Source organism: Rattus norvegicus, chromosome 4 (assembly GCF_036323735.1).
Source record: "Rattus norvegicus strain BN/NHsdMcwi chromosome 4, GRCr8, whole genome shotgun sequence".
Taxonomy (NCBI): domain Eukaryota; kingdom Metazoa; phylum Chordata; class Mammalia; order Rodentia; family Muridae; genus Rattus; species Rattus norvegicus.
Window position 1 is genome coordinate 6003719 of NC_086022.1, and position 23826 is coordinate 6027544.

The 23826-nt window shown below is 43.4% G+C and overlaps 1 protein-coding gene and 1 pseudogene across 2 annotated transcripts in view; one reads left to right on the top strand and one right to left on the bottom strand.

Annotated features, from left to right (window-relative positions):
* Positions 1-6362: 6362 nt before the first annotated feature.
* Dnajb6 (DnaJ heat shock protein family (Hsp40) member B6) overlaps positions 6363-23826 on the bottom strand; it is a 221972-nt gene continuing 204508 nt past the window's right edge. Inside the window, exon 10 of one of the 2 annotated variants that reach the window (XM_063286219.1) lies at positions 6363-6388. In XM_063286219.1, the coding sequence (XP_063142289.1) occupies positions 6378-6388 (11 nt within the window). In that variant the 3' untranslated portion in view covers positions 6363-6377. Of the gene's footprint in view, positions 6389-22833; positions 22866-23826 lie in introns of those variants that run through there. The other variant, XM_063286218.1, reaches the window with a different exon arrangement.
* On the top strand, positions 14868-15256 carry LOC108350850 (60S ribosomal protein L34 pseudogene; annotated as a pseudogene).

The following is a 23826-nucleotide window of genomic DNA, read 5'->3' on the forward strand; positions in this document are numbered from 1 at the left end:
CTAGCAGAAGAGTTTGCCCTTGTAAGGGACACATTGCTATTCGCATGTGACCCAGATTTCACGCCACTGAAACCTGACAACAGTTGGCTCAATATCGTGGAAGGTACCTAGTCAGACAAATTCCTTAACTATTCTGTGCTGTTAAGGGAGAACACAGTCAACCTCAATGCAACCAGGGTATATGTGATCTCCTTAGATGCCAGATTCTTGGGAAAAGTGTGGGACAATATTAAAAGTCTGTTTGACCCCTCATATATAGCCACTTATGCTCTGATGAAAGGAATTGTTATACTAATAATTATTTTGTTTAAGTGTCTCACACAGCGTATCTCCAGGCAGCGCTCCATAAATAAAGTGACCCTCCAGGTGCTGATAGCTTCCAAAAATCCTGATTACACCCCCATATAAGGAAGTGATCAAAGTCTGGATGGCAAATATTCGTGAGACCACTATATAGGCTGTTCCTTATCTCTCCTTTGTGTGACTTGCCTCCAGAGTGATGGCTTTTTGAGGGATGGTAGTCAATGATGGGGAAGATCCTGGAAGACAGCACCACACAGTCTATGAGGTCCAAATAGAACCTCTTCCAGGACCTCTTGAATGAGACCCACAGAGGCAGTGATCAATGCAAAAGTAAGAAGAGTTTAATCATTCTGACATGTCAGGGTCATCCCACTTCAAGGGGACACAACCCTGAACAGACTAACAGGGAGTTATATACCTTGCAAACAATTCGGGCATAATTCAAACAATGGTAACTAGGCAGGACTATTGATGGGGAGAAGCAACCTTCAAACTGACTTGTAGTCAGTGGACTATTCTGAACTTTCCAAAGGGGGTAACGATTAGGAGTGCGTTGGGGAGGACGGGGGTCAGTTGGAAATCACAGGTGGCTTTGTTTGACAGTTTGGCTTGCAGGAACTAAACTAGCCCTACCCTTCCTGGAAGAGAGGGTTCTTTGTGCTTGGAGGTTTGTGGTGGAATTTTCCCACTGGCCTTCAATTGACCCCAACTCTGGCTCTTTCATTTTCCCCTTTTCTTTTAGCATAGCTTCAATCTTGAAGCTTATAGTCCTCTAGCTTGTACTCTTGCTTCCCTGCTTCCAGCTGCACATAGTGTTGGAACAGCTAGAGCCAAGTAGTCTTCTTCAGTGAAGGAGCAGGCCTAGCATGGTTGTAGTACATGCAGGTAGTGATCGTGGTCAACAGGATGATGAAATGTCCTTTTCACCTGGGTTTAGGCACATCTTGACTTGTGTGATTCTGGAACTAAGCCTGCTTCATAGAGGGTACATATTTAGGCCAAACATATTCATGAGCCTATTGGTTAGTTCTGACCTTAAATTATCACTTTTCAGTTGTGTAATAGCTGCCAACTGTAAGCTGGATACAATGGGGGATAGAACGCCATATATATCTAATAGAGGGTAAAGGGAAGGAACATCATGCAGACCCCACCAGTCTCTAAGGCTAGTTTAGTTAAGGTCTCTTTTAGACTTCTATTCATCTTTTCTACCTGTCCTGAACTCTGGGGATGATATGCAAGGTGGGGTCAACAATGTCGAGGCAATGGCACCCTGGCTTCCACTAGGCTGTCAAAATCTAAAAACAAAGGGTGGAAATGTAGGAGGAACAGCAGCAACCATCCCAGAGATCCAGAGATGGTTCAACATATGTAAATTGATAAGTGTAATCCACCATATAAACAAATGAAAAACAAAATCAACATGATCATTTGATCAGATGTAGAAAAGGGTTTGACAAAATCCAACAATCCTTCATGATGAAACAAAGTCCTGACAAAATAAGGGACACAAGGGACATACTTCCACATAATATAGGCAGCTAACAACAAGCCCATGGTCAGCATCAGCTTAAAAGGAGATAAATTTCACTAAAATCAGCAAAAAGACAAGGTTGTCCACTCTCCATACCTATTCAATATAGTACTTGAAGTCTTAGCTAGAGCAATAAAACAACTGAAGGTCAAGAAGATACAAATTGAAAAAAAAATCAATCTTTATTTCCAGATGAAGTGATAGTAAGCCCTAAAATTACACTGGGACCTCCTTCAGCTGATAAATACCTTCAGCAAAATGGCTGAATACAAGATTAACTAAAAAAAAAAAAAAAAAAAAAAAAAGACTCAGTTAGCCTTCCTATAAGCAAATGACAGATGAACTGAGAAAAAAATCAGGAAACAACATATTTCTCAATAAAAAAGAATATAAGCTCTTGCTCTCTCTTTGCTCTTCTCTTCTCTGTTCTCATGCGCTCTTCCCCATCCCTTCTCTCTTCATCTTCAACCCCTTTCCTCCACATGCTCATGGCCGGCCTCTGTTGTTCCTCCTCTCTTCTACTTTTCTACTCTCATTAAACCTTTCCATGTGAAAAAAAAAATATAAAATATTTTGGGGTAATAACTATAACCAAGCAAGTGAAAGACTTGTGACAAAAACTTTAAGCCACTGAAAGAATTGAAGATGATATCTGTGGTGGTTTGTATATATTCGACCCAGGAAGAAACACTATTAGAAGGTGTGGCCAACAAGGTACTCCAACACGGAATAGGTGTGACACTAGGTGTGGGCTTTAATACCCTCATGCTAGCTGCCTGGAAACCAGTCTTCCACTAGCAGCCTTCAGATGGAGATGTAGAACCTGAAGCTCCTCCTCTGCCATGCCTGCCTGGATGCTCCCACACTCCTACCTTGATAATGGACTGAACACCTGAGGCAGTCCCAATTAAATGTTGTCCTTATAGGCATTGCTTTGGTCATGGTGTCTGTCCCCAGCAGTAAAAACCTAAGACAGAAATTGGTACCAGGGACTAGGGTATTGCTGTGATAGGCCTGACCATGATTTTGCTTGGAAGAATGTGGATTTGGGGACTTTGAATTTGGAAAGCAGTAGGATGCTTTAAATGGGGCTTAATAGGCTATCTTAGTAGGAATATGGAAGACTTTGTTACTGAGAGTGATTTGAATTGTGCATACCTGGTCCAAGATGTTTCAGTGGAGAATTTCAATATGTGGTCTAGAGACTGTTTTTGTGGTATTTTGGTGAAGAATGTGGCTCCTTTTTGCCCTTGTCTGAAGAGACTGCCTGAGATTCTTAGCCTTAGTGAAGAGATTCTGATTAATTGCGATCACAAAGGAAGTCTCAAAAACATCCATTATAGACTTTGTTCTCTGGATAAGTCTCATGAAGAGCATTTTAAACAAACAGAGAAAGATGAGAAAGGAAATATGTAAAATACATGGTTTGAATATTAAAGGGGCACCAGGAAGTAAAATGGAGCTGAATCCTGTGTTCAAGGATATTAAATTTAATTAAGGGACTAGTGATCTTGGGGCAAGATTTCACCCAGCTAAGTTTAGATCCAAACATATAGTACAAGTCTTTAATCCCAGGAGGCAATGACAAGCAGATCTCTGAGTTCAAGGCCAGCCTAGAATAGAGCAAATTCTAGGTGAAAAAAAACATAAATCCAAATTTGGTGGACCACACACCCTTAATCCCAGTGCATGAATTCAAAGTCAGTCTACAGAGCTAGTTCCAGGATGACTAAGCTTAGGCAGTGAAGCGATTGGAAAACAGAAAGCTGGTGATAATAGAACAAGAGAGCCATGTTCCAGCCCCAGCAAGCAGCTTTGGCCATGTGGCTCTGAATTTAGAGTGGAAAAATAGAAAGGACTACTGGGACAATTGGTGCTGGTTAGCTGGAGTTAAGAAGTTAGTGGTGATTAAGAAGACACCAGCAACACCGAGGTAGAATCTTCTGGAAAGTGTTTTCTGAGAGCACAAATAAGCTGTGTTCCAGAGATAGGAAAGGTTGTGCCTCATGTTGCAGCTGTACTTGGTAATATGTAAGAGTCACCCAGGTGGTACTGGTTTTGAAGGCATGAAGGGGTCATGAAAAGCAGCAGAGGTTTGGCACTGCGAGAAGTCATGGAAGGCCATTAGTAAAGATACAGCCTCAATTGCAGCTGATGACCCAGGACTAAAGGGGTCATCCAAAGGAATTAAGGCCATTAAGAGAGCCTCTGACAGACTATTGGTGAAGCTTAGTTGCAGCAGAAGACCCCAGCATATTGTAAATGTCAGTACCTTGGGGCAATCACCAGGAATAGCAGTAGCAGTGGAATAGATCAACCTGAGCTTAGAGAGCTACGGAGGGCAGAGCTGGAGAAGTGACACCAGACCTTTGGAGGAGCCCAAAAGATCTTGTATGGATCCCAGACATTAAAACACGAACTTGTAACATTGAAGTTGCCCTGGAAACCCTAAGATATTTTCCAAATCCATGGGCTATCTGCTGAGGAAAGCTGCTAACAGGTAGTGGAACCAGTCCAGAAGAAAGAAGTTTGTTGCAGTCAACAAAGATGAAAAAGAAATTGAAGATCTGAAGACCACTTTGACATCAGCCATGGAGATTCAGAGTTTGAAGTTTGTCTAGCTTGTTTCCTGTCTTGCTTTAAGGATTGCAGTTAAGTGATTGGGTAAATCTCAGAAGAGACTTTGAACTTTGGACTTTTAACACTGTTGAGACTGTTATAATCTATGGGAACTTTTGAAGTTGGACTAAATGTATTTTTGCATTATGCTAAGTTTAGGTATGGTTTCCATAGACTTATGTGTTTGGACAAGCCTATGGGGGCCAGGGAATGGAATGTGATGGTTTGTATATGTTTGACCCAGGGAGTGGCACTACTAGAAGTTGTGGCCTTGTTGGAGTAGGTGTGTTACTGTGGGTATGGACTTTAATAGCCTCATGCTAGTTGCCTGGAAACCAGTCTTCCACTGGTAGCCTTCAGATCTCGGTTCCTCCTGCACTATGCCTGCCTGGATGCTGCCAGACTCCTGCCTTGATAATAATGGACTGAACCTCTGAACCTGTAAGGCAGCCCCAATTAAATGTTGTTCTTACAGGCATTGCTTTGGTCACGGTGTCTGCTCACAGCAGTAAAACACTGTCTAAGACAATATCAGACAATGGAAAGCTCTCCCATGCTCATGAATAATTAGAATTAATATAATAAAATGGCCATCCTAAGTAATAAGTAATCTACAGATTCAATGCAATCCCTGTCAAAATTTCAACACAATTCTTCACAGATATTGAAAGATAATTTTTAGTTTCTTATGGAAACACACATACACAATTAAACCCAGTTAGGCTAAAACCAATCCTCAACAATCAAAGAATTGCTGGAGGTATCAACCAATCATCCCAACCTCTATATACTATAAAGCTGTAGTAATTTTAAAAATAGCATAATAATGGCACAAAATAGGCATGTTGAAAAGCTCTCAGAAAGAACTTTCCCTCGGGATGGAGATCCTCTAACTCCAAAGACCAGACCGAGACACCACAGGATGCAATCAGCAAGAGGATTTGGTTTATTGTTGGGATACACAGGCACAGGCACCTGCGGGCGCTTCAGTCACTCGGGGGACTGGCGCGCCCCACGGAACCAAGGATGGGCTTTTTATAGGATTTTGGGGAGCAGAAGCAAGCATACAGAAGCAGATGCATGGTTACAGGTATATAATTGGTGGATTCTAATATGGCAAGGGTTTAGCCCAGGGGCAAGTTTCCTAGCTACCTTCCTGAAACATAACGGCTGACTCGGCCCCCCAAGGGTTCAGCCCTGGGGCAAGTTTCTTAGCTACCTTCTTGGAATATAACGGCTGACTCGGCCCCCCACCAGGGTGTGGGACCTCTCCCGGGGCTTTTTTTTTCATTGTCAGGTGCTCAACCGAAGTCGTCCTGTTGCCAGGCCTTCAACCAAACACATCCTGCTTGGCAGCCGCTGTGTACTCAGTGTTCTAACCTTTCCCTGAACCAGTCATCTTAAGTACAGCCTTGCAAAATGGCGTTACTGCTGCTAAGCTGGGGTCTTTCATTCCCCCATTTTTTTTTGTTAACTTTGAGTGAAATCTTTCACTCAACTTGGTCAAGAAATTTCTGTCTGGTGGGGGCTTATTCCCCCACTGACTCTAGGCCACAAAAGGGCTAGGAGGAGCCACGTAGGAGTTTTAACTTTAAGGGGTTTGGAGTGCACTGAACTCTCCATGTCTGGGGTGTAGTGTTGTGATTAGTCAATTCCTCAGACCGGACTGCCTTGACGTGTGGTGCGTGGATCTAAGCTGCGACTCCGTCTACCTTTAGGGCGGTCGGGGTAGTCAGGAGGACAGTGTAGGGTCCTTTCCACCGTGGCTCGAGATTCTTGGTCTGGTGTCTGCGCACCCACACGGTGTCTCTAATCTGGAACGGGTGTGGCACCACCGGATGCTCAAGCTTGTCCTGGTAAGCAGCGGCCAAAGGTCTCCAGACGTCTCTCTGCACAATCTGTAGGGCCTGTAAATGGGCCCTCAGAGAAGGGCTGTCAGCAAAATCAGCAATGTTTGAATCAAAGAAATGGACAAATGGGGGTGGTGTTCCATACATTAGAACTAGGGGAAGGAGGGCCACCCAATCCTTTGAGCCAGTTGCAAGCGTAAGTTTGGATAAAGTCTCCTTAATTGTTCTATTCATGTGTTTTACCTGACCTGAACTCTGGGGTCTATAGGCACAATGTAATTTCCAATCAATCCCCAGCAATTTGGCCACCAACTGACTTACTTGGGAGACGAAAGCGGGCCCGTTGTCCGACCCCAACGCTTGAGGCATGCCATACCTGGGAAAGATTTCCTCGAGGAGCTTCTTGGTGACCATTTTTGTAGTCTCGTGTTTTGTGGGGAAGGCTTCGACCCATCCTGAGAAGGTGTCTACAAACACTAGGAGATACTTGTATCCATATATACCTGGTTTAATTTCAGTAAAATCAATTTCCCAATGGATGTCGGGACGGTGTCCCCTAGGACGAACTCCTTGTCCAATCATGGTCCTTCCCGGGTTAACCTGAGCGCACGCTTTGCAACTCTCAGTCACCTTTTGTATCGCTTTGTCCCGATTCAAAAAACACAGATTTATCTCTTCCCGATCTAGTAAGGTTTTCATCTTCTTAAACCCCAAATGGGTTAATTTATGTAAAAAGGAGATCAATTCAAAAGTCCTTTGTAGACCCACTGTTTTAGTTGAGGGTGGTAGATGGCCCCCATTTTTTTAGGAGCTCTATGTCCTCATGGGCATAAACCCAACTGGTTTGTCCCACTGGTGGGGGCGTGGGTTGGTCTGGGCTATTTAAGGGCAAGATTTGTTTGCTCATGGCCACTTCTCGCGCCGTGGCATCAGCCAGCCGGTTTCTTCATGCCTCTGGGTTGTGCCCTTTCTGGTGTCCTGGACAATGTATAATACTCTGTCTTTTGGGCAAGAATAGGGCTTCTAAGAGGGCCAGAATTTTAGCCTTATTTTTAATATCTTTACCCTCAGATGTGAGCAGCCCCCGCCTCCGGTAGATCTCCCCATGGATGTGTGCCGTGGCAAAGGCATAACGGCTGTCTGTATATATATTTAGCCTCTTACCTTTTGTCATCTTGAGCGCCTGAGTCAAGGCGATGAGTTCAGCCCGTTGTGCAGAGGTACCAGCAGGCAGGGCTTTCGCCCAAATCACTTTGTCCTCCGTAGTGACCGCAGCTCCAGCCTTTCACTCTCCCTCTGCCAAGAAGCTGTTGTCATCCGTGTACCATGTGTGGTCAGCATTCTGAAGAGGCTGGTCCGATAGGTCCGGCCTGGTTCCATGTACTTCTGCGAGGATTTGTAGGCAGTCATGCTGTTCTGCCTCCTCTGGTAGAGGAAGCAAGGTGGCAGGATTGAGGGCGACTACGGGCCCAAACTGAACCCGTTCTGCATCCAGTAACAAGGCTTGGTAGTGGGTCATGCGAGAATTAGAGAGCCAGCGGTCTGGGGGCTGCTTTACCAAGGCCTCCACTGCGTGGGGTGCTAGGATGGTGAGTGGCTGTCCCAAAGTCAATTTTCCAGCGTCCTTGATCAGGACAGCAATAGCAGCCACCATCCTTAGGCACGGTGGCCAGCCGGAGGCCACAGGGTCCAATTTCTTAGACAGGTAGGCCACAGGGCGTTTCCAGGGTCCCAACCTTTGTGTTAGGACCCCTTTAGCATACCCCTGTTTCTCATCGATGAACAGTTACTGAGCAAATTGTAAGGGTTTGGAACAGTCGGATGAATATCTTCTATCCTCTTGTTGACCTTTCTCAAGTCTTGTACTGGCCTATAATCTCCAGTGCCGGGTTTCTTAACAGGCAGAAGAGGCGTATTCCAAGGCGACCGGCAGGGGATTAGGATGCCTTGATCTAGAATCCTCGTAATGTGAGGCCTTATACCTTGATAAGCTTTATGTGACAGGGGGTATTGTTTTATGGAGACTGGAGTTGTAGTGGCCTTTAACTGTATAATTAAGGGGGGCTGTTGGAGCGCCAACCCCATCCCACCAGTCTCTGCCCAAGCCAGTGGAAAATTCGTGACCCAAGTGTCTATTTCTAGGGAAAATGGCTTGTCCTGTCCCGGTTCATATAGTCTATATTCATCCTCTAATTGTAGGGTTAGAACTTGAAGGGGAGTTCCGTGGGGGCCAGTTATTCGGGCCCCTCCTTCCTCAAAATGAATTTGTGCTTTTAGTTTGGTGAGCAGGTCACGGCCCAGCAGAGGGTACGGGCGGTCCGGAACATGTAAGAAGGAATGGGTCACCTTACCGGTAGCCAGCTGAACCCGGCGGTCCGTAGTCCATCGGTATTGTTTCTCACCAGTAGCTCTTTGTACCCAGGCCGTCCGGTCGCTGAGTTGTCCTGAAGCTTGGGTGAGGACTGAATGCTGGGCTCCTGTGTCTACCAGGAAAGTAACCGGCTGCCCCCCCAACTTCAAGCGTTACCCTGGGCTCAGGGGGAGGCTCCTGGCCCTGACCTCCCTAATCTTTATCTAGAGCCCAGAGGGAGGTTCGTGGTCGAGGCTTTCGGGGTCCTCCAGGCTTCTTGGGGCACTCTCTGGCCCAGTGCCCTTTCTCTTTGTAATAGGCACATTGATCTTTATCCAGCTTCAGCCCCTTTCGAGCTCCCCCCCATCTCCCTTCCTTTCTTGGCCCTGAACTACGGCGGCCAAGATTCGACTCAATTCTTAGTTTCTTTTTTTTATCTCTCTCTTATTAAAAATCTTTTCAGCTTCTTTAAGTAAATCCTGTAATGTATAGCCCTGCAAATTTTCTAACCTCTGTAACTTAGTCCTGATATCTGGAGCAGCCTGCCAGATGAAGGACATAGAGACACTCGTCATTTGTCCTGGGTCATCTGGGTCATAGGGAGTGTACATACGGTAGGCCTCCTTAAGTCTCTCTAGAAAGGCGGAGGGAGTTTCCCCTGCTTCCTGTAATACCTGTTTTACCTGAGCCAAATTAGTAGGGCGTTGTATAGCCCCTCGGAGACCCGCTAGAAGCAACTGGCGATAAAGGCGTAGGTGTCCCTTACCTTCAGCTGTATTAAAATCCCAGTTTGGTCCTCAGGCAGCTGGGTGGGACGCCCATCATCTCCCAGAACATGCTTTCTGGCCTCTAGGAACACTCTTTGTTTTTTTTTCTGAGGTTAAGAGGGCCTGTAAGAGCTGTTGGCAGTCATCCCAAGTAGGCTGGTGGGTAGGTAAAACAGATTCTATTAGGTCGGTGAGTGCCACCGGATCTTTGGAGAAAGAAGGGTTGTGTTGTTTCCAATTGTAAATGTCAGCTGCTGAAAACGGCCAGTATTGGGTCTGGCCACCGGTTCCCTGTCTAAGTGGGAAAGCCTGGGAGGTTGAATCTGGCATCACCTCGCGCTTATTGTGCAATCTCCCTGCGACAGGGGAGAAACCCTTATCAGACTGTGGCCCGGCAACTGATCTGGCCGGCGGCTCTGCCTCCTCCGTTTTAGCCGGGCCTGTCAGAGAGAAGATCTATGAGAGGGGAGTTTGGGTCTGCCGGGAGGACAGGTTTTTTAGAAGGCTCTGATTTCACAAAGGTAGAGACTGTCCCATGTTAGTTCTAAGGAAGATTAGGACACAGAGAAAACAAACAACACCAACAGTCAAACAAACAACAGACAGGCGTGCTGCACGGCTTTGGTACCAAACTGAAAGCAAAAAGTCAGATGGAGGTGGCAAAGGTCCGGGGCCCTCTGAAAGCCAAAAATACAGACAGAGGTGCCGTAAGTCCGGATCCTCCTCCTCTAACCAGAGTCCCAGATTGGGCCCCGAAAAGTCGGGCCCCTAACACCCTTGGAACGTCTTCCAGGGCTGCGGGTTGAGAAGTCCGAGCTCGTCAGCTCCTTCTTCGTCCCGCCCAAATTCCAAACAACCTGGCTGAGCGCTCACAGAACAGACCTGCCCGAGCGCTCACAGAACAGACCTGCCCGAGCGCTCACAGAACAGACAGAATAGCCCCAGATTGGGCCCCGAAAAGTCGGGCCCCTAACACCCTTGGAACGTCTTCCAGGGCTGCGGGGCGAGAAGTCCGAGCTCGTCAGCTCCTTCTTCGTCCCGCCCAAATTCTAAACAACCTGGCTGAGCGCTCACAGAACAGACAGAATAAGGCAGAACGAGACAGAATCAGACAGACGCCGGCCGGCTTACCTCCCAGTGGGTGGTCGGTGGTCCCTGGGTGGAGGATCTCCTTTCCCGGCCAACGCACCAAATGAAAAGCTCTCAGGGAGAACTTTCCCTCGGGATGGAGATCCTCTAACTCCAAAGACCAGACCGAGACACCACAGGATGCAATCAGCAAGAGGACTTGGTTTATTGTCGGGATACACAGGCACAGGCACCTGCGGGCGCTTCAGTCACTCGGGGGACTGGCGCGCCCCACGGAACCAAGGATGGGCTTTTTATAGGATTTTGGGGAGCAGAAGCAAGCATACAGAAGCAGATGTATGGTTACAGGGATATAATTGGTGGATTCTAATATGGCAAGGGTTTAGCCCGGGGGCAAGTTTCCTAGCTACCTTCCTGTAACATAACGGCTGACTCGGCCCCCCAAGGGTTCAGCCCGGGGGCAAGTTTCTTAGCTACCTTCTTGGAACATAACGATTGACTCGGCCCCCCACCAGGGTGTGGGACCTCTCCCGGGGCTTTTTTTTCATTGTCAGGTGCTCAACCGAAGTCGTCCTGTTGCCAGGCCTTCAACCAAACACATCCTGCTTGGCAGCCCCTGTGTACTCAGTGTTCTAACCTTTCCCTGAACCAGTCATCTTAAGTACAGCCTTGCAAAATGGCGTTACTGCTGCTAAGCTGGGGTCTTTCAATGTCAATCAATGGTATTGAGTTGATAACCCAGACATAAATTCACACTGCTATGGACATTTTTTTTAATAAAAAACTAGAAACACACACTGGAAAAAAAAAAGAGAGCAGATTCAGTAAGTATGCTGATGAAATTGGATGGGGATGCCTGCATGTAAAAGAGTCCAAATAGATCCATATTATCATCCTGCACAAAACTCAACTCCAAAGGAATTAAAGACCTCAACATAATACCAGGTACACTGAGCCTGCAAGACAAAAAGAGGGTAACCTTGAACTCATTAACACAGGAAAAGACCTTCTGTGCAGAACACTGTTAGCACTGGCACTAAGATCAAAATAATAAGTAGGACCTCATGAAACTGAGATGCTGCTGAATGGCAAAGGACACTGTCATTTAGACAAAGTAGCAGCCTACAAAATGGGAAAAAAAATTTGTAGCAATGTACACATGTGATAAAGGACTAACTCAAAAAAAAAAAAGAAAGAAAGGAAGAAAGAAAGAAAGAAAGAAAGAAAGAAAGAAAGAAAGAAAGAAAGAAAAGAAACCTGGATATTAACAAAGCAAATAACTCAATTAAAGATGGGGTACAGCTCTAAACAGAGAATTCTCAAAGGACAAAACTCAAGTGGCTGAGAACCATTTAAAGAAAGTTTAACAACCTTAATCATTAAGGAAATGTAAATCAAAACTACTTTGAGATTTCATCTCAACACCAGTTAGAATGGCCAAGATCAGTAAAACGAATGACAGCTCAGCGCTGTGAGGATGTGAGGTCAAGGTCACACTGATGGGAATGGAAACTCATATAGCCATTATGGAAATCAGTGTGGTGATTCCTCAGGAGGATGGAAATCAATTTATTTCAAGATCTAGCTGTAATCACTCTTGGGCATAAAGAATGCTTCATCCTACTACAAAGACATATATCCAACCGTGTTCATTACTACTCTATTTATAATATCCAGAAACTAGGAACAATCTAGATATCTATCAATAGATGTGTGGGTAAAAAAAATATGGTTCATACACAGTGGAGGATTATTCAGTCATTTAATAAAATGAAATCATTAGACCAGAAAGTGGTGGTGCACACCTTTAATCCCAGCACTCAGGAAGCAGAGTCAGGAAGATCTCTGAGTTTAGAGCTAGCCTGGTATACAAGGTCAGTTGCAGGATACCCTGTCTCAAAAAAGTCAATAAAAGAAAAAGAAAGAAAAGAAGTCAGAAAATTCACTGGTAAATAGATTGATCTAGAACAAGATCATCCTGAATGAGATAATCCAGATCCAGAAAGACAAATATGTTATGCATCTTCTTACATGTATATGTTAGCTGTTAAGTCGTTGATAAGCAAGCTACAATCCAGAAAATCACAGAGGTTAGGTATAGTGCAAGGGACTAAGTGGGACAGAAAGATCTTTGTAGGAAAGGGAAATAGAATTAATTATGGCTGAACAAGGCTGGTGGGGACTGGAAAGGGAGAATCAAATGGGGAGGGAAGAGAGGGCCAAGGGAGGGAATATAGGAAGAGACAGCTAAAACTAAGGGCTATTTGAGGGTTTATATGGAAACCCAATAGAGTAGAAGCTTCCTAAATTATAATGCATATATTAATGTTATCTAAATGAAAGCACTAAATAACAGGAGATAGCATCCCAACTGCACATCTCTCATAAGCAAATGCAGCTTTAGTAATGGCTGTGAGTTATGTCTAATCAAGTTGTTAGCCAAAGGAGTTCCATGGGAACCAAACAAACAAGCTGCTGCAAAGGCTGCAAACCAACATTGAGTCTCTATTGCTAAAAAATAACACCTAAATAATTCACTGAGCATGGAGAAGCCAAGTAGGTACCTACCAGCTCATGTTTTTGATACTGAAAGGTACTCTGCACACTAGTAAAGGAAGAAGATAAACACAAACTGCAGAACCCTTCAAAGCTATAGTGTTGGCCTTTCTGTGAGATATGTAGTGAAATGGTGACACAGCTTGTGAGAGGAGGTAGCCAACATCTGATTTGATTTAAGACCCACTCTACTACATGGATGCTGCTTGAGTTACTGAGAACTTGAGACTAGATAGCTCAGGGACCCAATTTTTAATGGCATCCTACTATAAACATAGATCAGGCCCTTTCTTGGCCATTATCAGAGAAGCTTTCCTCCTACACCAGATAGGAAAAAATACAGAGACAAAAACACATACAAATACAGCTAGAAAAAATATGCAAATAGTGAGAGGCCTTGGGACATTCAGCCCTAAACAGGATGTCTCCTGAAGTCCCGTTCCCTTAGGGCTCAGAGGGCCCTGAAGAAAAGGAGGCAGTCTAAGAGCCAGAGGTAATACAGGACACCAAGGAATCAAAACCTAAAAACAGCAGGACCTCACAGAGTCTGAGGCAGCATGCACGGGGCCTGCAAGGGTCTGCACCAAACGGGGTCCTAGAGCTGAAAGGACAAATGGACACATGCCCCATCTTATCTTCAAATGATAACCACTTACAAGTGAAAACTAAGGGAGTCTCATTGGGAAAACTACTCTTAAGGGTGGGCTGAAAGCCCAGCAGTAGATGATAACAGACATGAACTCAAAGGCATCTTTGGAGTTTTCTCCCTCATAATTGCATGTCATGGCCTTTCATCATTTTTGATTCAGCTTTTTTTTTTCTTTAAAGGTTTTGTAAATATAATATTTACAATATTTCCAGTTTTGTGTTTTTACGGGATTCCTGAATATGTGAACAAGTGGGTCTCTGTGTCTATATGTGATTCTTGTGCCTTTTCTTAGGCTCTTCTGTTTGTTTGGTTTGTCTACTCCAATTTGTTTGGTTTTGTTTTAGCTTATTATGTTTTATTTTATTTAATTATTAGCCCTTAGAAGCCTGTTTGTTTTCTAATAAAAGACAGAATAGGGGTGGATCTGGATGGGTGGAGACATGGAGAGGAACTAGAAAGAATAGAATATATTGCATAAAACAAAATCTATCTTTAGCAGTAGTGTAGAACTAGAGTTGCGGCTCCCTGTTTTGGGGTACGCTCTTTCAGTAGCAGTAGTAGTAATGATGATGATGATGATGATGATGATGATGATGATGATGATGATGATGATGGAGGAAGACAAGGACCAAGGAGACTTAGCAGATATAACCAAGTATGTTTGGGAAGCCTGGTTTGAAACAGATCACCCAAATTAGACATTTTGGAGATAATGATAGAAATTTGCATATTAATTCAGTATTGGTACGTTGGGGGAGCATTTGCTTTATTGGATATGATAATGATGTTGTAACTAGATGAAGCAAGTTTGTGTACGTTTCAGAGCCATATATATAAATGCTTAGAAGTTCTCTCACTCTTCAAACACACACAGAAGGACATAGCCATCAATTACATCTGGATTCTAGGCATATACTAATTATACTGTAGATTTCTTTTAGTTCATGTTTTAGTAGATTTTTCTTATATTTGATACATCTTATGAATGATTCTTTAACCTCTGAATACAATAGATCATATGTGATGTGCCAGTGGATTCCAGTTTTAACTGTTAAAAGTTTCTACTATATTTTTCATGGCCAACAGGGGAACTTCAGAAAGAACCCATCTGCTTTTCCTCTTTCAGGGACGGTGCTTAGAGGCACTCAGGATGGTCCAGCGTTTGACATACCGTCGTAGGCTTTCCTACAATACAGCCTCTAACAAACTAGGCTCTCTTGAACCCCTGGCAACAGGATTGTTTACCTTTATACCAAGAAGGTTGGGAAAGCACCTAAATCCGCATGCGGCATATGCCTAGGCAGACTGTGAAGGGTTCGTGCTGTGAGACCCAAAGTCCTTATGAGATCATCTAAGACAAAGAAGCAGGTCAGCAGGGCCTATGGTGGCTCCATGTGTGCCAAGTGTGTCCGTGACAGGATCAGTAAGGCTTTCCTTATTGAGGAGCAGAAAATCGTTGTGAAAGTGTTGAAGGCACAAGCACAGAGTCAGAAAGCAAAATAAATGTGCAACTTTTTTAAGTAATAAAAATCAAGACTTGGTCTAAAACGAAAGAAAGAAAAGAAAGAACCCATCCAGAACAAAACAAACTGGTGTCAATGCCCGCACCGACAGCACTGCACCGAGAACCCGGCATAAACCTGCGGGATTAAAACACACACATAAGCAGGTCATTCGGGTTAAGAAAGAATGCCAATTCTGTAGCTTTATTCACCGAATATATATCCCAAGTTGACGGGGCGGAAAACTCTAGAAAGCACAGTGGGAAAACCCGGCTTAAGGCTTCAGTAACAAAAGACCAAATACGTGCCCCAAATTTACTGGGGAGAAATCCAGGAAGACCAGCCTAAGTCCCAGAACAAAAGACTGAGAACAAAAGACAGGAACAAATGTACCATCGCCCAGGTATATGTCCAGGTGTGTTGCTACTGGGCCAGGGCGTTCCTTTGTTAGGAACAAAGGGCTTCTACATGCTTCAGCAGGGCTCAGCAGGGGTCAAACACTGCAGGGGACCCAGGAGGGTCTGACACTGTGGGATGGTGGATGGGGCTGAGAAGGAAGCAGCCTGTGTGAATTCTACTCAGGATGGAGACTAACAGGCCAAGCTCTGGCTACCTAGAGGCTGGGATGACCTCAGTGATGAAAAAGTTGAATGCAGAGGCAAAAGCAGGGAGAGATTAGATGTTCCTGATTCCATGAGTATATGAGCAATTTGACCCAGAAGCAGGATGGGGTGGTAAAGCCATCCATCTCCTTACCCAGTTATAGCCAATCCACTCTTCCCTGGTGGTCTGAGCTTCCTACGTTCTCCAGGTGGTTGTATAGGCACTCAATGAATGTTAAAAACCTTCCAGGAATAGCTGCATTATTTCCAGGCTCTCACTAGTGGGTACAGGCCCAAGAAATGGGTATAATAGTGCTTGCCTTTCCTGGAAAAAAAAAAAAACCATCCCCAAGCACAAGTTTCTATCTATCTGTATGTGGAGAAAAGTCTGATTATATTTTTCTCCTCACTAGCTAGAGAGGCAAAGAAAATGCTACATAAGTTTGAGATTGGGTTTTCCACTAAGTCATCTTGAAACTATTATTTCAGAGGCAAAAGCAATCCACAGAGGCTCAGCCCTTCACCTCTCTGGTCTTTTCTGCTGTAGATATGTCCTGAGATGCAGTCAGGTTTCCATCTTCTTTTTATCTGCGTTTGCTCCAGGCGTGTCCCATGCATGCACCTATATTGCTCCATGTCACAAAGTCCCCACAGGGAGAGATGGGAGGCCCCTGGAAGATCTCCATTGCAACTGAGAGTGGAGATAAGCCACTCACAGCTGGTTTGAACCAATAATTAGTCCCCTCATGTGCTGTAAGGAATGACCACATATGGAGTGACATGCCAATACCACATTATCATCTTGTGCCTCTCAGGATCAGAAATAATATCAGTTTCTCTGGGCAAAAAAAAATCAAAGTGCTGGGTTAGGACTTCATTCTGTCTGAAGTTCCAGGATAAGAATCCACTTCCTGACCTCTTTTGACTTCTGGAGGCAAAGGCCTCAATTAGAGACAGCCTGCTTTTCTTGGTTCACAGACCTTTCCTGCATTTTCAAAACTTATAAAAGAATTTCTTCAGATCCCATCCTGACTCTCTGGTGTGCTTGTTACACTTCTTTTACCTTGAGACCACCTTCCTCCCTCTTCCAGGGATTCTTGTAATTACATTGGCCTTGCTCAAATAATCTAGACAATAGTTAAAAAGATAATAAGCCTGAGGTTCTCAGCTCAATCACATCTGCAAAGTCCCTTTTGTCATATAAAGTAGTCTGTTCATAAGTTCTAGCAAGTGATACCCATTCAACTTTGGGACTCATTAATTTGCCACAGTGAATGTTTATACCAGATGATAGTTCTAGAATACAAGCTTTGCTCCTTCACCTGGGATCTATTTTTTGATGGTAACAAATCTCACTGATTTTTAGTCACAGCCTAGATAGCTCCCTCTCTTCAGCCTGGCAACCTCCATGTCTCAGTTGCTGGTAACTTCAGACATGGCTTCTTGCTTCTTTTGCTTGTTTGAATATAGCTACTCTTTCCATTTTTACTCTTTAACCTCTTCTCCCTACCACCATAATAAGCTGAACGGTCTTCTTAGAATTTTCTACCTTTTTCTTTTTTGCTAAGAATTTAGAAGTATACTTGCTTAACTGCTCTGTGAAAATACAAGTATAACTATGCCCAACTAAGAGTGAGTGTGTGTGTGTGTGTGTGTGTGTGTGTGTGTGTAGACATATACAAAATTGTTGCAAAAAGATGAGTACACATAATCTGTCAAATTATATATATTCACTTAAACATATTAGTATAAACATATTAGTGAGGGTAGCCACTTTTCTCCATGAACAAAATTACATGAGCTCTAACTTTTCACATAATGAAGAAATACAGTAGTGTCTTCTCAAAGATAAAAACCTGAGTTAACACATAGACAATGTCCTAATGAATTAGATTGTGGGAATTTTCATTCTAATCCAAACTCCATCTTAAAGACAGCAATATATTGTTTTATTAACTAAAAGGACTAGTGTGAGACCTGTTTCTTTTTGTAGAGTGGATCACCTGTTTTCTAGAACTGAAATGCAAGGCCTGCTACTATTCCCAGGGGGGCAGAGAAGGGAAATTCCCACAGAGTTGTTTTTCCCCATATGCATGTTAACATACAGTAATCTTCAGCTTACAGATTACTGTATCTTTACTTCAAATATCTCTTTTTCCTTGTCAAAAATAATTTCAACATTTTCTTTGCTGTTTGAATTTATCCAACTTGTTTTTATTACAATTAGGAAGAACCAAAGCATTGTGGTACATGTATCTATGGTGTTTGAAGCAGGTGGACAGGATAGACTTGCGACTTTCCAACTCTCTTAAGAAGTTCCTAAACTCTTTGCAGGAATTCCATCTGTGTGGGATTTTAAACATAATGCTGTTACATTGTTTATCTTTCTATTTTTATACTACTCTCTCTGAGGAAATAGACCCACACTCCAACCTGCAAACCAGACAGAGCAAGTGAAGCATGGAGCACTCCTTCACCTCCTCCGGAGGAAGTTTAGCAAAAGATTCTCTCTGCTCTGGAATTTAAGCCTGGAAGAGAGCTGTTCTTTAAAGAAACTATAGGGGCTTGTGGAATAGCTCAGCTGACAAAGGTGCTTGTGGTCCTGGGATAGCTCAGGAGGCAAAAGTGCCGCCACCAAGAGTGATAACCCAAGTTTGAAACCTGGAACACAGATGGTGGAAGGGAAAACCAATTCCTACAAGTTGTCTTTATCTTCAACACATGCACACGTACATGTGCACAAAGAAATTATAAGACCTATGTATGTAATTGAGAAAGTTCCCATCTGCTCCAGAGAATCAATTCTTGAGGCTGTTTTATAAATTATTGTTTTGACTTAGGAAAGATGCAACACATCAAGGAGTGCAGTGTAATCTTTGGAAAATAAAAATTTAGTCTCTTCTATTTGTCTGGGTCTGGAGTAATAGCAAGAAATATGAGCCCTAAACTCACTGCCAATACTATTTTTTATTCATTCACCAATTCAGATTAGAGGGGATGTGTGTAGTAATTTGAATGAGAATAGGCCTCATAGGCTCATATGTTTGGATTCTTAGTACCCAGTTGGTGGAACTATCTGAGAAGGAATAGAAGCTACAGCCATGTTGAAAGAGGTGTGTTACTGGGGTGAACTTTAGGATTTCAAAGCTCGTGCTGTTCTCAGCTCTCTCTATCTCCTACTTGTGAATCAGGTGTCAGTTCTCAGCTACTGCTCTGGTGCTGTATGTGCCTGTCTACTGTCCTCATCATAAGGGTTACAGACTCTATCCTCTGTAACTGTAAGGAAGTCCCCAGTAAACTCTTTCTTCTATAAACCGCCTTGGTCATGGTGTCTCCTTACAGCAATAGAAGAATAACTAAGACAAGGTGAAAAGATTTTTTCAAATATTTGGAAAGAAAAAGGGCACATATGCAGACTACACTATAATAAATTATAGGTAAATGAGTTAATCACAAGAGAGGACAATATAAAAGTGAATTTTTAGCATGGTAAGATAGGAAATTACTTTCTAAACCATGACACAAGACCAAAATGTTTTAAGAGAGCAAAAGACTTGATCACATGAAAATTTAAAATACATATATAAAAAATACTCTGAACAAAACTAAATAGCAAATGAAAGGAGGGGAGAGATTTTGTAGCATATGTACTTGGTCTATAAGATTATATTTCTAGCTCAAAAGGAGCAGGAAAGGGAATGAAGTCCCCAGTTAGAGAACTAATTCTAAAAGCAATATAAAAATTAAAAATCAGCCAAGTATGGCAACACATGCTTTTAATCCCAGCACTCAGGAGGCAAAGGCAGGCCTGTAAATTCTATGCAAATCTGGTCTACTTAGTGAGTTACAAAACAATCCAGACTATGTAGCAAAACCCTGTCTCAAAAAATTATTAATCAAAATTCTAATTTTATCTAAGTGCATATAGATTCATAGTTAGACAGATATAGCTTTTGCAACTCAGATTTGACAAAAGTAATGTGTGAATGTTGTATGTGTGAATTGGTGAAAATGAGAAACCCCAGGAAGCTTCACTGATGGGAATACAAGTTGCCAAGACCTTCTTTTAATGGGTGCTATGAAGGGGTCTATAGAAGTAACAACACATTTCTCTTCTGATCACCAATACTTTTATCAATAGACAAGAACTTGACAGACATATTCTGGAGGAATTCTCACATGGAGTATGAAGTCTAACAGATATGTTTAGTATCCTCATGCTGCTGAGACAGTGTAAGAAAGTGATGTGTTTTCTGGTATAAGGTAGTACTCTCCTCTTGAAATAGTCCACTTGTTTCTATATGTGACTTATGATAAGTGCATGAGGAGTAAGTCTGCCAAAGGCTCAGTGTGTGGCTTCATCCTCACTGACAGGGACCCACAAGGATGCAGAATGGTATGAAACTTGGAGTAGAGAAGTTTGACTCATGTTTGTTGGAATTGGCTAGGTAGCATGCTGATAGGGCAGGTGCTCAAAGGAGCTTAGTAATTTCCAGGAAAGTAATGCTGTTGGTTGACCGATAATGACATATCATTAGGTAACTGTAAATGATAGGCTACACTAAATCATAAATGCCATTTGAGCCAAGGAAAAATGTACCTACCCATCTTCAGTGTCACATTCTGAACAGAACTGATAGAATGAATATATATAAAGGGATTTATTAGAATGGCTTACAGGCTAGTACATCAGTGGCTGTCTCCTGAGGGAAAAACCATGAATCTGATTTGTTCAGTCCATAAGGTTGGATGTCTCAGTAGTCCCAAAGGATTTTTAGAAAGCTGCCAATTTCCTGTCTACATTGAAATCGCAAAGAAGTAAGTTCTAACACTAGCAAAAAAAAAAAAAAATGCATCAGCAATAGGATAGAAGAACCTACCAGCAAGAGTGAAGGCAAGCAGGTAAAAAGCAAAGCTTCCTTATTCCATGTCCTTTCATGTAGTCTGCCACCAGAGTGGGTGTGACCCAGAGTTAAGGTGGGTCTTCAGCCTCAAATGATCCAGTCCAAAAAATAAAAGATCATAACTCTGTTGCCTGAGTTTTAGTTGGTTCCAGGTGTAGTCAGGTTAGCAACTAGAACTAGCCATCATATAGGGTACTTTAAAGTTACTCTCTTACAGATTACAATTTAAAACTTCTCTGCTGCTGGGTGTGGTGATTAGTGCTAATTGCCAATCTGACAGATTGATCTAGTTTATTAGGTTAATTGCTGTGGAAAGACCCAAATTAACTATGGATAGGGATCCTAGAATGTATAAGATAGAGAAATCCAGCTAAGCACAAGCATTTGTAGCTCTCTGCTTCTTGACAGTGTGGGTAATGTGAGTAGTTCCCTCCAGCTGCTGCCCCAGTGACTGCTGTGGTGTAATGGACAGGACCCTTGAACTACAAGCCAAATTTCTTCCCTATATTGCATCAATCAAAGTATTTAATCCCTACAGTAATATAAGCTAAGGTGCCAGGGGTGACAGCACACACCTATAATTCCAGCAGTCAGGAGGTTCTTAGTTAGGGTTTTACTGCTGTGAAGAGACACCATGATGAAGGCAGCTCTTACAAGGACAACATTGAATTGGGGCTGGCTTACAGGTTCAGAGGTTCAGTGCATTATCAAGGCTGGAGCATGCAGCATCCAGGCAGATATGAAGTAGAGGAGCTGAGTTCTGCATCTTCATCTGAAGGCTGATGTGGAAGACTGGCGTCCAGGCAGCTAGGTTAAGGGTCTTAAGCCCACACCCACAGTGACACACCCACTCCAACAAGACCACACCCTCTGAGAGTGCCACTCCCTGGGTCAAGCATATACAAACCATCACATTTCACTCCCCGGCCCCCATAGGCTTGTTCAAACATCAGTCTATAGGGGTCATACCTCAACATAACATAATAAAAAATACATTTAGTCCAACTTCAATGACCTGTCCAGCGGGTTCAGTTATTCAGGGTTCCGAGGGGGCGCTACCCTTGGGCCAATGGGGGGGGCGAGAGAAGAAGGAGACCAAGCAAGATTCTATTGTCAAGGTCTCGTTTATTGGGATGAACGTTACAGTTTTTAAGGCTTTCACGTAGGAGGAGATGAGGGTATAGGCAGTGATAGCTGGAGGCAAAGAGGTCAGGTGGTAGATGATGAGGTCAGGCAGTGGAGACACCGGGTGTTGACTCAGGAGATAATTGATTTTTGCTTAGGCTGAAGCATCCCGTGAATGTTATCTTCCTGGGCTGTAAATTCATGGGAGAGGCTTTTGTCCCACAATCTCGAGGCTTTATGGCAGTCATCTTAGAGGAGTATGTGTGGCCAGAGGCACGTAGCCACTTTGAGCTATACAGTCACAAAACGGCCAGGCCCAAATCCAATACGGCTCCCTACACTTCAAGAGTCCTCAAAATCTATAGCAACAATGTTAAAGTCCAAAGTTCAAAGTCTCTTCTGAGATTCATCCAATCACTTAACTGTAATTCCCAAAGCAAGATGAGAAACCAGCTGGGCAAACTCCAAACTCTGCATCACCATTGCTGATATCAAAGTGGTCTTCAGATCTTCAACCTCTTTTTCATCTTTGCTGACTGCAACAAACTTCTTTTTCTGGACTGGTTCCACTACCTATTAGCAGCTTTCCTCAGCATATACCCCATGTCTCTGGCATCTCAAACATCTTGGGATCTCCAAGGCAACTTCAATGTTATGACTTCTTGTTTAACTATTGAGGATCCACACATGATCTTCTGGGCTTCTCCAAAGGGCTGGCATCACTACTCCACCTCTGTCCTCTATAGCACTCTAGGTTCAAGTTGATCCACTCCACTGCCACTGCTGTTCCTGGTGATTATCCCAAGGTACTCACATCTACAATATGCAGGGGTCTTCTGCTGCAACGAGGCTTCACCAATAGCCTCTCATAGACTCTCTTCATGGTGCCAAACCTCAGCTTCTTTGCATGGCCCCTTCAGTCCTGTGCCATCAACTGCAACTGAGGCTGCACCAATGGCCTTCCATGGACTCTCACAGTGCCAAGCCTCTGCTGCTCTTCATGACCACTTCATGCCTTCAAAACCAGTACAAACTAGGTTATTCTTACACATTACCAAGTACAGCTGCAGCACAAGATACAACCTTGGCTATCTCTGGAACACAGCTTATTTGTGCTCTCAGAAAACACTTTCCAGAAAATTTTACCTCAGTGATGCTAGTGTCTTCTTAATCACCACTAATTTCTTAGCTCCAGCTAACCAGCCTCATTGTCCCAGTAGTCCCTTCTATTCTGGACTCTAAAGCCAGAACCATGTGGCCAAAGCTGCCAAGTTCTGCTGCTTACTGGAACATGGCCCCCTTGTTCTATTACATTATTATCATCAGCTTTCTGTTTTCCAACTCCTTCACTTTGGCTGAAACTTGCTCTGAAGACTGACTTTGAACTCAGAGATCTGCATGCTTGTCTCCTAAGCACTGGTATTAAATTCCAACAAGCCTGGATTTAAATTTTTCTTTGATTAGAACTTGTTCTGTTCTAGGCTAGCCTTAAACTCAGAGATCTGCTTGTCTTTACCTCCTGGGGCTTGTACTATAATGCCTGGACCTAAATGTAGCTGAATGGGATCTTGCCCCAAGGTTATTACTCCCTTAATTCAATTTAATATCCTTGAACCTAGGATTCAGTTCCATTTCACTTCCTCATGCCCCTTTAATACTCAAACCATATATTTTATATTTTTTCTTTCTCAGCTTGCCATGCTTGTTTAAAATGCTCTTCATGAGACTTATCCAGAGAACAAAGTCTATAATGGGTGTTTTTGAGACTTCCTTTGTGATTGCAATTAATCTGAGTCTCTTTACTAAGGCTAAGAGTCTCAGGCAGAGGAGACTCATTCTTCACCAAAATACCACAAAAACAGTCTCTAGGCCACATATTGAAATTCTCCATTGAAACATCTTGGGCCAGGTCTGCACAATTCAAATCACTCTCAGTAACAAAGTCTTCCATATTCCTACTAGAATAGCTCATTAAA